At 39.2% G+C, this 13977-nt stretch overlaps 1 protein-coding gene across 4 annotated transcripts; it reads right to left on the reverse strand.

Annotated features, from left to right (window-relative positions):
* Positions 1 to 26: 26 nt before the first annotated feature.
* LOC18433635 (UDP-Glycosyltransferase superfamily protein) lies at positions 27 to 13379 on the reverse strand. 4 transcript variants are annotated; one of them, XM_020666814.2, is made up of 6 exons: positions 13203 to 13379; positions 12895 to 12953; positions 11666 to 12511; positions 8948 to 9056; positions 3094 to 3229; positions 27 to 603 (listed from the first exon to the last, which is right to left on the reverse strand). In XM_020666814.2, exons 3-6 carry the CDS (start codon positions 12415 to 12417, stop codon positions 476 to 478), a joined length of 1125 nt encoding a protein of 374 aa, XP_020522473.2. In that variant the 5' UTR covers positions 12418 to 12511; positions 12895 to 12953; positions 13203 to 13379; the 3' UTR covers positions 27 to 475. The 4 variants fall into 4 exon arrangements, with proteins under 4 accessions (XP_020522473.2, XP_020522472.2, XP_006843780.2 ...); XM_020666813.2 differs by having other exon boundaries at positions 13198 to 13379; XM_006843717.4 differs by lacking the exon at positions 12895 to 12953.
* Between the last annotated feature and the right edge of the window lie 598 nt (positions 13380 to 13977).

The raw sequence follows: 13977 nt of genomic DNA on the forward strand, positions 1-13977 counted from the left end.
ATGATCTCCGTGCTAAAGATTATATATTCTCCAAAACTTAGGATCAAATTATATTTAAAAATATATTTATTGTCAAGCCCACATTTCTACAATATGCAAGCTGGTCGCATAGAAACCATGTCCTTGACAAATACATGTATTGTTCAATCAGGTCCAATATACTAACTTGGTTCACATATTACTGGTGTGGACGTGCATTACATGAAACAGGGTTGAATTGGTTATCCCAAAGTTGACCCAATGTAATTCCCTAAACCACAAAAAGTAGAGTGCCTGATTAAGGCAAGGGTTACAAGAATCAATACAAATACTTTCAAGAGCGATCATTTCAAGCTCACAAAGCTCTCAAACTAAGACAACCACTCTCAAACTAAGACAACCAACCCGAGGTTGCACAAAAAAAGTACCTCGAATTGAAAGGCACATTAGAAGAAGATTTTATCTCACGAGTTCATATTAAAAAACAAGACATTGTTTATTTTGAACTTTTGCCAGCGGAAAGATCAACAAGAGAAAGGATACGTTCAGCAATTCGTGTGGATGCATCCGGCATTGCTGCCTTCGTTGCTTTCTCACTCATCTCTGCCATTAAGGTCTCGTTTCCTGCAAGAATGGAAGGGGATTTAATGATTTATAGGGCTCACAGAAACTGAAAATATTCATCGGGAATAAAATACTGAATTACTGAAAATGACGGACTAAAACACAGCATAAATCTTACTAGAAAAAATAAAACATTAACTAACAGAACACGCATGCATACACACAAGCACACATAGTCACATCCATACATGTATTTATACATACATGCATTCATGCAACCATAAATATTTATATATGTAAACACAAACGCACAGACATGCATAAACATATACACATGCATGCATGTTCACACCAAGTGCTGCACTATTTCCAGGTACCATAAACAAAGAATGGCGTCTCCATTGGCATCAAGTATGCTTTCTTCGAAATGATTGTCAAGTACTGTATTTTTTCTAACCATGTTTTCTTGCACCTTCGAGCATAGCAAGTACGCATTGTAGCCTTAGTATGACCTGGTATAACTGCCAGCTGCCTTGCATGTGCACCAATCATTAGCACAATGACCGCCCAACCATATCTTCCAAGGAAAACCAACCATGTTCCAAGTACTATCAAATTCTAAAAGATCACTTGTTGAGCTCTATCTGGCAGATTGCTCAAGGATGCGAATAATAACCATCAGGTTCAATATGGTTGGATCCCATAACATTGCAGTCATCTGGAAAGTATGCTACTGGCTCACTGGTTCTGTTCTACCATCTGTGAAACTTATGTCGATGGTTTATGGCACATGCTAACATACCACAGACACGATAATTGTGTCTGGCACTTCAGAAACTTAGACACTCCTGCTTCGCCTGCTTGTTGAGATGCCTACCCTACAAAAGTACTGAAAAGTCCTGCCTCCTTTGAATGATGATGGTTGTCATGTTTAAAAGGCCAGCTTTTGAGTTGGCACTTTTGACAACCGTACCTAAGTCAAACACAACAATAATATCCGAATCTTTGTAACAAGGAATGCACCTTCCTAGAATTAGTACCTCGGGCAGGCAAATAGTCTCAATAAAGCTAAAGCTAACACCCTCAGAAGTCAGCTTGCTAGGCAATTGACTAGTGAACTACAAACCTATCAAAGATGCGTCCGTCACTAGGTCACGATACTCGGTAACCATAGAAGCAAACAAAGTCACCCTCTCCTCGCAAGATGGCCATGGGAGTTATCACTTGTGTGGAAACCCTAAGAGTTAGCAAAACCCTGAAAGCTAGTAAAAATCTAGTGTCATCATCCATAAGTCTTTTCAATTCTCTCACCGTTCTTTGCACTACTCCCAACACTATGAAAAGCAAAAAGAGGAGACAAAACCAAAATATGGCAACAAATTTAGCCAACCCTGGTTTCACCAATGCTGGTAATGCTCTACTTTCAAGGAAGATCCTCAATCTAAGAAGTTACTATCAGGCAAGGATGTTTTCCCAGCGGTACATATCACACGCTCAAGTACAAAAAGATTGGTCCGAGTCGTGTGCTTCAGAAGATTGGCCATAATGCCTACAAGATTGAGCTTCTAGAGGGATATGGAATGTCTCCTAAACTTAATGCCTTTGATCTATAAGAATGTCATGGAGAGCCTATTGATGCAGAAGTGGATGAGTGGAAAGTGCAGATGCCCATGCAGCTTACTGATTAGATCTGGAAGGCTCTTGTCATTCAGACCATTGCTAGCCATTGCAGTTCCCACAATCTGTATATAGTCCGTTAGAAAGGCAAGCCTGAGTCAGATAATTCATGGATTACAAAGGAGGAATCAAAGAAATTTGATAAAGAAGCCTTGTAGAAGGTGGCGGATGACTAGAACTTGAGGGCAAGTTCTCTCTAACCAGGGGAGACTAGTGCATCTCACTTCCTGCACCAAATTTCTAGTCTGACATTCAGGGCTTTGGAAGCATTTTTGGGCCCCTATTATCAAGAAAACTGATGAAGTTGGTTTTCCGCTCATAGAGCTTACACTGTAATTTCCAAAATGTGGTCATGATAGTGGAAAGTCATGCTTACACGAAATTGGAGGTATTTTTCAGGGTTTTTAGGACGAGCTTCTCTTAATTTATGTCATTAGAAGTAAAAGTGTCAAGTGGAGTCTAATTTGAATTAGCCATTCTAATTACATCAGGATTAGGATTGGGAGGTTAAATAAAGTCTATAAATAGGGTTTGACTTAGGGTTTTGGTTCAAAGAGGAATTATAGTTTCAGAACTACTGTTTCCTTGAATTCTATGGAATTTTGCAAAGTCATTGAACCTTGGATCATTAGCTTCATTCTTAATATCAATCAACTCATCCGTTTTTATTTTTAATCTTCTTGAATTCTTTTTGGTATTTTGCATAACTAAACTTCACTGTCTATGATGACTACAAATTTTACAAAGACACGAAGCGAAGCACGAGTTTTCTGTACCTAGAGATTTGGCAGCAAGAAGAGAATCGCTAGACATGAATCATGGCAGTAAGAATTAAATCCAAGCACATTTGAGGCCAAGAAGATGATCACACACCTAGAATCTCCTCAATAACATTAGCAAGAGTAGTCGAATCAAGTTCATCTTCAGCTAGAACCTTTGAACCTGCTATCTCAGCCATAATAGATGCATTTTTTGTTTGATGATCTTCTGCAGCATTTGGTGACGGAATCTACAACAAATTTGAAAAAAAATAAAGAATAATAGTAAACGCAAAACTGAAGGAAGCACATTACTAAAAACAAAATGAACATGAGAAATAGAAACAATTTAGGGGAAGATGGATTTCCATAATAGTTGGTATATCACTTCAATTAAATATCTTATTGGTATATCACTTCGATTAAATCTCTTACTCTATAATTTGATTTGATCTAATATTCTTGTAATAAAAATGGTCGGAGTAAAAGAGTTTAGTTTTAGAAACCATTGTGATATCCTTGGCAGGCAAAGATATCCTTGGCAGGCAAAGCATTGAGACTGAATTCACAACCCTGAACCAAAAACCCACATAAACCTAAAGTCATTCAATAAAAGTATACAACAAAACACAAGCTACTGATAATCATATAAAATCTGATATTTGAAATTTCTACAACCCCCGTCTATAGATGCATCCTCCCAGCAATGCCATGAAGCAAGTGTCCATAAATAACTCAGGACATATACACTATAATTCATTTTCCACTTCATTTGTTGCACTTTTTCATCCTTTGATGGAGATAGGAATGCTTTTCTCCTGTTATTTCCATTCATTGACTTGATTGTGTACTTGTAGATTTCTTGTATAGATGATGGGCACCTTTCGTTTATGTATCTTAATTTGCTTTATAGATGATGGGAAACCTTTCATTCATGTATCTTATTTTGCTTTTTACAGCTAACAAAGGAGAAGTAGAGATAACCTGAAAAGAAATATCATAGGACACAGAAGCATCACCAACTGCCTCCTAATTAAGCGCGCTATGCTTCTCTGAGCACATCGAGTGAGAAATAGAGTTATTCCCAAAATCTGTTCTGAATGTGTTTTCTTCAGTGTTTTAAAATGCGGGATGCGGTCCCTATGTGGTTGGGGGGCCAATGCGACGATGCGGCTCAATGTGGGCCAGATGCGGGTGCATCACCCCGATGCGGTCAATAAAAATATAAAAAATTCCGAAACAAATCTTAAGAAATAGGTTAATACATGGAAAAAATATAGAGGTGATTTATGTGATAGCATGTATTTAATTTATTCATTAACTCCAATGTTATCAATTGTCGAAGACTTTGAATCCCCTAATAGAAGAGATTAGAAATATAAAGGAGAAACTCGAATCTTGAAAAACTAACTTTATAGTAGACATTAGAACTTATACCACATCATATTATCATAATTCAAATAAACATCCAAAAATCATAACCACAAATTTGCAATTACGAACTTTAAAGTTACAAACTCCAAAGCAAAGATATACAACCATTAAAAATCTATGAAGAGTTCAAGAGTCAAGATGAATCATAGAAGAAAATAGAATTCAAAAGATGATCTAATCAGCTCTCAACTCTCAAGTGTCAATCTGAAATCTCAATCACATAAGTCATCTAGGGAGTCTCCATGTGGATGTGCATGTGCATCTCTAGCATTTGAGTGTGAGGAATCCTCATCATCGATATCATCCTCGGCGGATTTCACATATTCTTCATCTTCCTCGATCTCCTCTAAGTCAGCCTCCTCCTCGACCACTAGAACTGATATGCAACTGGACCCAATTTTTCTCTTTTGTGTTCTAGTGTTAGGTCATTCTTCTTTCTCAGCCCCTAAGGCTAGTTCGACATCATACACGCTCCGCTCGCAGATCTATAGTCCACTCACTTGTGCCCTCACTATCAAGTTCATACAATCGAATTGGGTTAGGATCCATCCACTTACTCTCAAACAAACGCTCACCGACCATATAAAACCACTTTGCAATGTACTTATATACCTTCTTTTTCTTTTCTTTCTTGTATCGATATTCGATTATTTGTTTTGTTTTTTCCCTCCTCTCCTGAACCATAATTTTGGGCTAGGGGTGCAAAATGCATCCATTGGCCCCTTAGGGAGAGGTATTTTTTGTGCAACAATACATCATGCATCTCAGAAGAGCCTCCTAAAGAATGATAGAGCGAATGAAATGAAGAAAGAAATGAAGAAAAAAATAAAAAAGACGATAGAGAGAAAGGGGGAAAAGGAAGAGAGTAGGAAGAGGAAGACGAGGGGGTTGAGACAGAGAAGAAGATGAGGTTAAGAGCACCATGCATCTCAAAAAAGCCTCCTAAATAATGATTTAGCAGATGAAATGAAGAAAAAAATAAAAAAGACAATAGAGAGAAAAGGGGAAAAGGAAGAAGAAGAGTAGGAACGGGAAGACGATGGGGTTGAGTCAAAGAAGAAGAGAAGGTTAAGAAGAAGAGGAAATAAAAGAAGAAAGGGGAGAAGAAGAAGAAGGAGAAGAAGAAGAGAAAGTAGAAGGAGAAGGAGATGAAGGAGAAGAAGGCACCCGTTAATTAGGCAAATTTTCGATGCCACCTCCCCTAGGAGGCATCTACCGTTGTACAAAAAGGCATCGAACCGAAGTCAGAATACCTGAGAGGACTCTTAAGACGCTATGTTAGGGGACAAATCAGCTGCATACAATGGCCGATATAGCTACCTATCCCACTTCTCATCAATAATCTCCTAAATACGCTTATAGCGGCTCTCATCATCATCTAAATTTTGTGCTATCTCTCTCTTGCATCTCTACATAGCCTCATATATGTAGCCCACTATCAACCATGCGAAGGACTCTGACAAGAGGAAAATATACCTTAAGATCGCCCCTCACCCTTGGCCAAAAAGCCTTCGAAACGATAATATCTCACTTTCTTCCCAACCTGATCCTTGGACCACTTACATGCTCTCCAGATATCTGAGATAAATATATGCCTCAACTGGACTCTCCTCAAATGTATGCTACCTATGCATAAGTACCAGGTCGCAAATCTCGTGACCCCAAGCCTCACAATCTCTTTCTTCTTTGTACAGGGTGAGAGTGTGGCTATAAATGAAATTCGTGACTTTGCCTTCTTCAAAGCACCTAAAATTTCGCTTAAACCGCCAAGAGCCTCAAGCATGAGCTCTATACAATGTGTTGTACATGGTGTCCAAAAGATTCTAAGGTAAGCTATGCGCAACAAATTAGCAACAGCAACATTAAGAGCAGCATTGCCTGTGACAACCTATATAACAAGTTGCTCCCCGACCTCCTTGGTTCCCTTCTCCATAATTTGGAATATGTAATGGGTATCATGGCTATGATCAGAGGCATCAATAGACCTTAAAAAAACAATCCCTAAAGCACAATTCACTAGCAAATTCGTCTGGCTTCTTCTCTTCCTATCACTCGAAGCATCAGTCATAATAGAAACTTCATACTAAGCCCAAGCATCTTTCTGAACTTCAACAGCATCCTTCGTGACACTCACCGCTGTTTTCAAAAGAGGCTCTAGAAGCTTATATGGGAATGGGGGTTTCATCCCAGACCCAAATTGGCCAATTGCCTCTACCAAGGCGTAGAAGCTGCTTAAGCAATCAGTATCGAAAGGAATGCTCACCTCATAAAACCATGTAGCAACATAAAAAGCAGCTCCACCTCTCTCATCCTTCTTGATTCTATTTTCAGTGGTGGTTTGCTTCTTTGTTTTCTCTCCTGTAACCTCAAGGTTAGGCCTGGGCAAAAAACAATCCATAGGGCCTCTAACCCGAGACATCTTAGGCCCCGAACTCCCAGAAACAATTACAACTCCCTTTCCCTTCCCCCTAATAATGGATTGTTGTTGTTCTACCTCTTGACATCCCTCCCTGTCCTCATCATTGTCATCATCATCATAACTGACCCAAACCCCAGACCTAATCTCTGCTACAGATGCATGTCTTTTTTCATTTTTACAAAACTCAAAAAATTGTTTATCTCATCTTTAACAGCATCAGGAGCGTATTTACATGAGGCAACATCCCCCCGATATCGGCAAGATGTTTCTTGAACCGGTTTATGGTCCCCCTTTATATCCTTGTCACAAAACTTGCATCTTATGCAAGTTTTATCTGAAGGATTCAGGTTGTAGCCATATTTCCAACCCAGATCACCACTTCGATTACATCCCAAAGAAGGCATCTCAAAATTATACAAGTTATACAAGCAATCAAAAAAAAATCACTAACTTTGATTGCTCAACTCCAAACTTCTACCTCTAAGATGTGTCTAAGGACTTAAAATCTTCTAAAAAACCCTTTAACAGATTTATAAAATATTCATAATTAAATCTAATATCAATGGGTAATGCTTAAATCAATTTCTCATAACTTTGAGAAACCCTTCGATCCTATGGAAATCACTAAAAAATAGCTTTTTGGAGTTTTCTCTCTCTAAAATAGCTCTAATGGGTTTTCGGTTTTAAATGAACCTAAAACCCAAAATTTTGCCTTTTTAGTATTAAAAAAAAATGACAAAAAATACCATCAACGAGTGGCTTTTCGGCCTCTGGGTAGGGCGTAGGCCCCGAGCAGCTGCTCAGGGCTGGGCGCTGGGCACCCACCTATGTGGGTTCTCGGGCGCCTAGGGATTTCCGCCTTTTTTTGCCGCTCATGATTTGGGCGGTCTGCTTTTTAAATCATGCCACCCATTTTAGAGAATGATGAACTATGGGGGGTGGAGCTCCCTTTTTATTATGTAAAACCCATGTAGCGTGGGGTACATAGAGGTAACTCGGTCTTTAAACATTGACCTTGGAAGTCACAGTTGGTGATTCTTAACCTTGAAAGTCGCAGCTAAAAATCTCGGTGGGCCTCTAACCATGATTTAGAGACCAAGAAGCCCAAATTAAGAGACAATCATATATCTCAATGAGATCCTCAATTTGATCTTCAGATCATCCCAAATGGACATCGATGAAAAGTTATGCCTCGGGAAAGCAGATTGCGTCACTGAAGCATTTTCCCCACATTATCATTCGACATTCACCCTAAAACAAAACCTTAACTAGCCAACCACGTTGTTTCATCCTTCATCAACCAAACCCTAAATTTCATAAAACAAATCTACTCCAATCCTAGATCCTAACTCATAGTTACGCCTATTCTACCCACGTCGTCTATATTTTATCTTTCAAAACGTCCATGCCAAACCCTAATTTAATCTAATCCTTAGCATAAGCCTAGCTCTCATAAACCCTAATTGCCAAAACCTAGCCTTCTCATGTGGGATTTCCTTGCTCCTATGTCATTACTCAAGGAGGCATTCTCTTTTATTGTTTACTGAAGGGCCCTCGACTGATTAAAAAATAAATAGGGTCACATTGACCACGGGTCTTTGGCAAAAAACACATGTAACTGCTTCTTCATGACTAGGAAACTTGGATCAGCTAGATGTGTCATCACTGATCCAGTGGAAGTGGTTGATACATCTCCTCATGAAAATTTAAAGTGATAACATATCACATTAAGGTGATCATCCAATTCATGCAGGAGAGACAAAGAAAAATGGAAAATAAGTACATTCGTCATTCTTGAAGCATACTTGAAGTGGTTGGAAGTGATTCAATGGCTTTTTGGGTAAAACTTGACACTTTAACATATTCAAAGTGTTCCATCCAAAACATTACGCCACCAAATTAAAAGCAAGTTAACCGTACATTCGTGCAAGATGCTCTCATTCATCAAACTAACAATGCCTTATCGTAAGTAAGAGAAATAGAAAACCAACTGCTCAACAATTCTACATTAGTTTTATACTTAAATTGTGATCTGTTGTTTTCTTCACAATGACTACCATATCACATTGAAACTGAGGAACTTTTTCATGCTTCAAAAAAATCGTTAGAACGCTACCAGGATAGAAGGCTTCCCTGTGGCCAAAATCTCGGTACATGTCATGGAAACAGCTCTAGAAACAACGAGGTCTGCAGCAGCATAAGCCATATCCATTCTATGCATGTACCTGACAGGTTATGAAATCATTTGAATGCTTACACAACACTGTAAAGCGGTGATCATAGAAGGCATTTTATATTAAGGAGGCAAGTTATTACAAGATGAGTACTATGTGTAACCGTAAAAAACAAGCTTACCCAACAGTCCTATGATGTCATCGTGCTATTAGGTGGGACAGATTATGACAATTTGTCACAAGATTTATTAAGATGCGATAGTAAAAATGAAAGAAGGGGAATAATACATACATAGATGCTGTTCCAGGTCATGGATCATCAGCAATTGTAAAAGACTATAGATGCATCACTACCATGACTGAAAAGATACAAGCAGTGGCATTTGAACATTATATCCCAAGCTCAAGTCACCACGCCCCAGCCTCTAGTTCCCTTCAGATTCATTAAGGGAATAGGAGACTGAAATTTTCAATGACTTGTGGAACTGAAAATCATAGAACTTCCCTGCAAACGAAGTGATACACGAGGAACTTACTAAAGCCTAATACAAATAATAACTTCAAATCTAGCTTCCCTACAAAAAGATATATGCTAATTTTTTAGTGATTCTTCTAACAAACTCCAACACCCAAGGGTTCACAATGTGAAAATACACTTGCAATTGCAATCAAGGGTGTATTTTGAGATAGCCAATTCAAGCAAGATTTAATTTGCAAAGAGCTGGCGCATGGGGATGTGGGTTGGGTCACCCAGTTGAATGCAGGCTGGGTTGTAATGTGTGTCTCTACCAAATGTATATTCAGGTCTTCTCGGGCAAAATCTGTAAATCAGGGACAGACCCATTTGTTCCTTGCATTCTAATGCACTTCGAACAACTATCCCAACAAATTAAACCTCGTCACCCAAATGCGATTATTGCCAGCAAATAATTGAAAGAGCCACCAATCGCAAAATAACCAGAAAAATTTAGAATAAGTCAAAGATAAAGGACAAAAATATGTTGGAAGAACTCAAAATGAAGAAAAAGGTGATACACCATACGCTCTGTAACCATACACATCATAAAAATGTATGAGCATTGGAAGGTGGTGTATGAGGGATTTGTGAATTGATACAAACCAGCGATAGCCTTGAACCCAATGCAAAGCCAAGGATGCCACGGCATAGGGAGCATGGGGTTCTCAGTTCTCACAATCTCACAATGCTGTATAACTCTAACAGGGGACAACTGAGAATCAACCAGCTCTGCCCAAATCAACAAAAAATACTCAAAAGCATTATAATGAATGTTTGCTGCTCAATAGAGAATCAGATTTATCTATCAAAAAAACAGGAACCAACTCATAAAATTTAAAATCTTTAATCGTTTCTCATAAAAAGACAGCACCATGCAATTTCACTCTCTCTTGAATGACACAACCTTAGACCAACCATCTGAATTCAAGGTAACTAAGGCACAAATATTGGTCCTATAAAACAACTTCACATTACCAGAGAGAAAACCAGAGAATACCACCAGCGTCACTAACTCTAGACTTACCAACTTTCCCAAGCTCAAATGTTCACAACCTCATGCATTTACAAAGCTCCATAGTGCTATTAAGCCTACCTAACTCACTAATGAACAACCCATCAGCTAGATGAAACAAACCTAAATGGCAGACAATCACCATCAACCCCAAAAAGCCAAAGGATTTTTCAGAGATAGCAACTCAAGGCACAGGATGCTCACCTTGGGTTAGAATAGCTCTTCAGATCTAACTATATGCAACTTCCCAATTCATGATCACTTTGCCAAGGAAAGGCTTCCTAAATCATTACCAATAATATGCTACTCCACTTGTGGAATAAGGACAGAACAAATAGGAATGTTCACCTCAATGAGAATAATCATGCCCACATAGGAAACACAATATACTTTTCATTAGGCTAGCCACCTTTGAGACCTATCACACTCATGCATGTGTTTGGTCTCCCAATATATAACAGTGGGGCAACATATAGTATACACCTTCAAACAAATGGGATGAACTCTAAGAAGAACCTGGGGATGCCAATACCCGTAAACTGTGCCAAGAACTGAAAATTGCCCCATCATGGGTTCAAAAAACCTTAAGATAAGATCCAATTCTCTCCTGAGCAAAAGTGGCATTATATTATATGAAAGTTTCATTAGCAAAATCAAGGTGCGTTACCTCCAAGTCTGGAGTCTAGCCTCATTGTTTTTAATCACTCCTAAATCCGTCACTTCCTTGACAATCAAACATAGTTTAGAATCAAGGATTCGTAAGCGCCAAGCCCCCATCAAAAAATTCTATATGCGAATAAAAGCCCCTTAAGAAGGAGAGTTGATGGAAGAAAGAAATCCACAAAACTTCGAACATCAACCATTAGTCCATTACACAACAAACCACACTTCACACTATATACACCACATCTATTAAACGAAACTTGTACAATAAAATTCCAATCTTATCGTAGTAAAGTTTTTGATGGATTGCAATCCAGACTAGCTTCCTCTCAAAATCATTCCAGAACTTGACCATTCAGCCAATATAATGATACATAGAAGAAAAAGAAAAAGAACTCAAAGAAGAACAAGAAAAGAAAACTAATACAAACTAAAAAACTGTTGGAAGCGAGAAAAAAACGAACTTACGATACCAATGACACTCGAGGATGACCCCGCACCAGGCTCTCCATCTCATCAAACGCATCAAGCCCAGTTTGCCATATAATATACCTATTCTTATGCTCCGACAACATTTGCAAATAGAAGTTCAAAACTGCAATATTGATTGCATTTGCACCCAAAGAGCCTCCAAGGATCAAAACCAACTGAGCAGAAGCCGCCGACCTTGCAGCCTTGGGAAAGAAATGTGACCTTGCAATTGCCTTTGACACAAACCTTCTGAGAGATGGGCGCACGGGGTTCCCAGTGATCACACACTTGCTTTTTGGGAAGAAGCCCACAGAAGCAGGGAAAGAAACAAAAATGAGAGTCGCAAAGAGAGAGAGTATCCTATTTGTCAACCCCGGCTGGCAATTTTGCTCTTGAATCACAACTTTGAAGCCTCTAAGAGCCGCGACCAAGCACAAGGGTCCTGACACATAGCCACCTGTCCCAACCACAATTTGGGGGGAGAAATCATTGAGAATTTTCCAGCTCGATGCAAAGGAAATGAGGAGTTGGAAGGGTAGAAAGAAGTTTTGGGGAGAGAAGAAGGGGTGTTTTAGTGCAGGATAGGGGAAGGGGACAATTTCGAACCCAGCAGAGCGGACGGCATTCCATTCCATCCTTTCTTTGGCGCCAACGAATCGAATGAAAGCATTTGGGTGCATGGCTTTGATCTCATCAGCGATTGCAATGGCAGGGTAGACGTGGCCTCCAGTGCCACCAGCAGCGAACATGATCCTGAAATTGCCTGATTCATTGGAGGAGAGTGATGGAGAGGCATTTCCCTCCTCCGGACCTTTCAGTGCCAAGCAAGCAGAGATCCTGAGCCTGAAATCCAATCTATGAGAGATGAGGAAGTAAACAGTGCAATTTCATACTAATACTAAAGCACATAGAGATAGAGAGAGAGAGCGAGAGTCCGCTCCCGGGGGGGTTGGGTTTAGGTTGATCTTATAGAGATTGTCCTGTTGAGGTTTGTAACAGATATAGGGCAAAATGAGAGGATAGAGTTCTAACCCTCCCAGCGCGCACAGAACGATTCATGGAAGAAGGGGGAGAGGAGGCCAGAGAGAGAACTAGAGGGAAAACTTCATGGCCACAGGGAAGGTGGAGAGAGAGAGAGAGCGATTCATAGCCAAAGGGGGAGATGGAAAGAGAGAGAGATTGCCAAAGCTAAAAGGAGGAGAGAGAGAGAGAGAGAGAGAGATTACCATAGCTAAAAAGGGAGAGAGAGAGAGAGAGATATTGCCATGATCAAATGCCTCAGTACCTGATTAAATTTTTATTGTCAAAAAAGAAAGAGAGATTGCCACAGCTAAAAAGGATTTTAGTGCAAATCCGATGTGAAGAGAGAAAGAGAACTGAGTTCCAATCATACTCTAACGCAGAGAGAGAGTGCGTAATTGTGTTAGAGAGAGAGTGTGTGCTCGAGCACTTAGAGAGAGTGTGTTCCACAGGCAAAAAGATGTTTGGTTTAAAGTTTTAATCCGATGAAGAGAGAGAGAGATGAGTACCTAACCTGCCTTCCGGTCCTTCTTTGTGAACCCACAAATGGCGGTCTCTGTAACCGCTGCCTCTGCTGAAGACGAAGAAGGTGGTAGAGCGGGCAATGACAGTGGAATGAGGAGAGAGAAGTGCCATTGACCTCTGTACTTACTTTCTATGTTTCATAAACCCTACATTTGTTTTGTTTGCTGGTGAAAGAACAAAGAAACACTCCATTTTCAAGCAATAGCAACAGTGATGGAGAAACCCAAATTTCATGAAAACTCAGTTCGCGTTTTTTATTTCCACTCCTGCACGCGAGGGCCGAGTCAGAAAAGTACTGTTGCTTTTCAGTGAAAATGACCTACAATTAACGCCCTTTTGTTTTCATCCCATTGAACCTTTGCGCCCACCAAAATTCACTGTACCCCTGGATTTTAGACCTTTGGGACGGTTAGGCCCCATACGTTTTCTTTTATTCTTTTTAGAAATTTTATCCTTTTATTTTACTAATATCAAACACATCATTTAATCATTTATATAGTTAAAGTGCAATCATTTATTTTACTATATATCAAACGTATTTTGTAATATATTATCTAGATCGTCAATTTCCAAGATTTTTAAGTGCTCATAAATCTATTTGATCTACACTATTTTTTAAGCTTGAAATTTTACATTTAGATATGAAAATAAATTTTTAGGTCATCATAAAAACAAATGGTATTGAAAGAATATCTTTCTGTTGGGTTTATGTGGCCTTTAAAGGCCTTATGAGTATTTGTAAAATGAAATGATATAGTGGAACA

This window comes from Amborella trichopoda, chromosome 12 (genome assembly GCF_054954075.1).
Source record: "Amborella trichopoda isolate Santa Cruz 75 chromosome 12, AtrichopodaSantaCruz75HAP2 v2.0, whole genome shotgun sequence".
NCBI lineage: Eukaryota > Viridiplantae > Streptophyta > Magnoliopsida > Amborellales > Amborellaceae > Amborella > Amborella trichopoda.

Coding starts and splice junctions, on each gene's coding strand:
- LOC18433635 (XM_006843717.4), bottom strand. CDS start 13,324: ATGGCACTTCTCTCTCCTCATTCCACTGTCATTGCCCGCTCTACCACC. Junction 9,057..11,665: donor CCTCGAGTGTCATTGGTATC/GTAAGTTCGTTT, acceptor ATAACCTGTCAG/GTACATGCATAGAATGGATA. Junction 604..3,093: donor TGTTATTGAGGAGATTCTAG/GTGTGTGATCAT, acceptor CCATTCTTGCAG/GAAACGAGACCTTAATGGCA.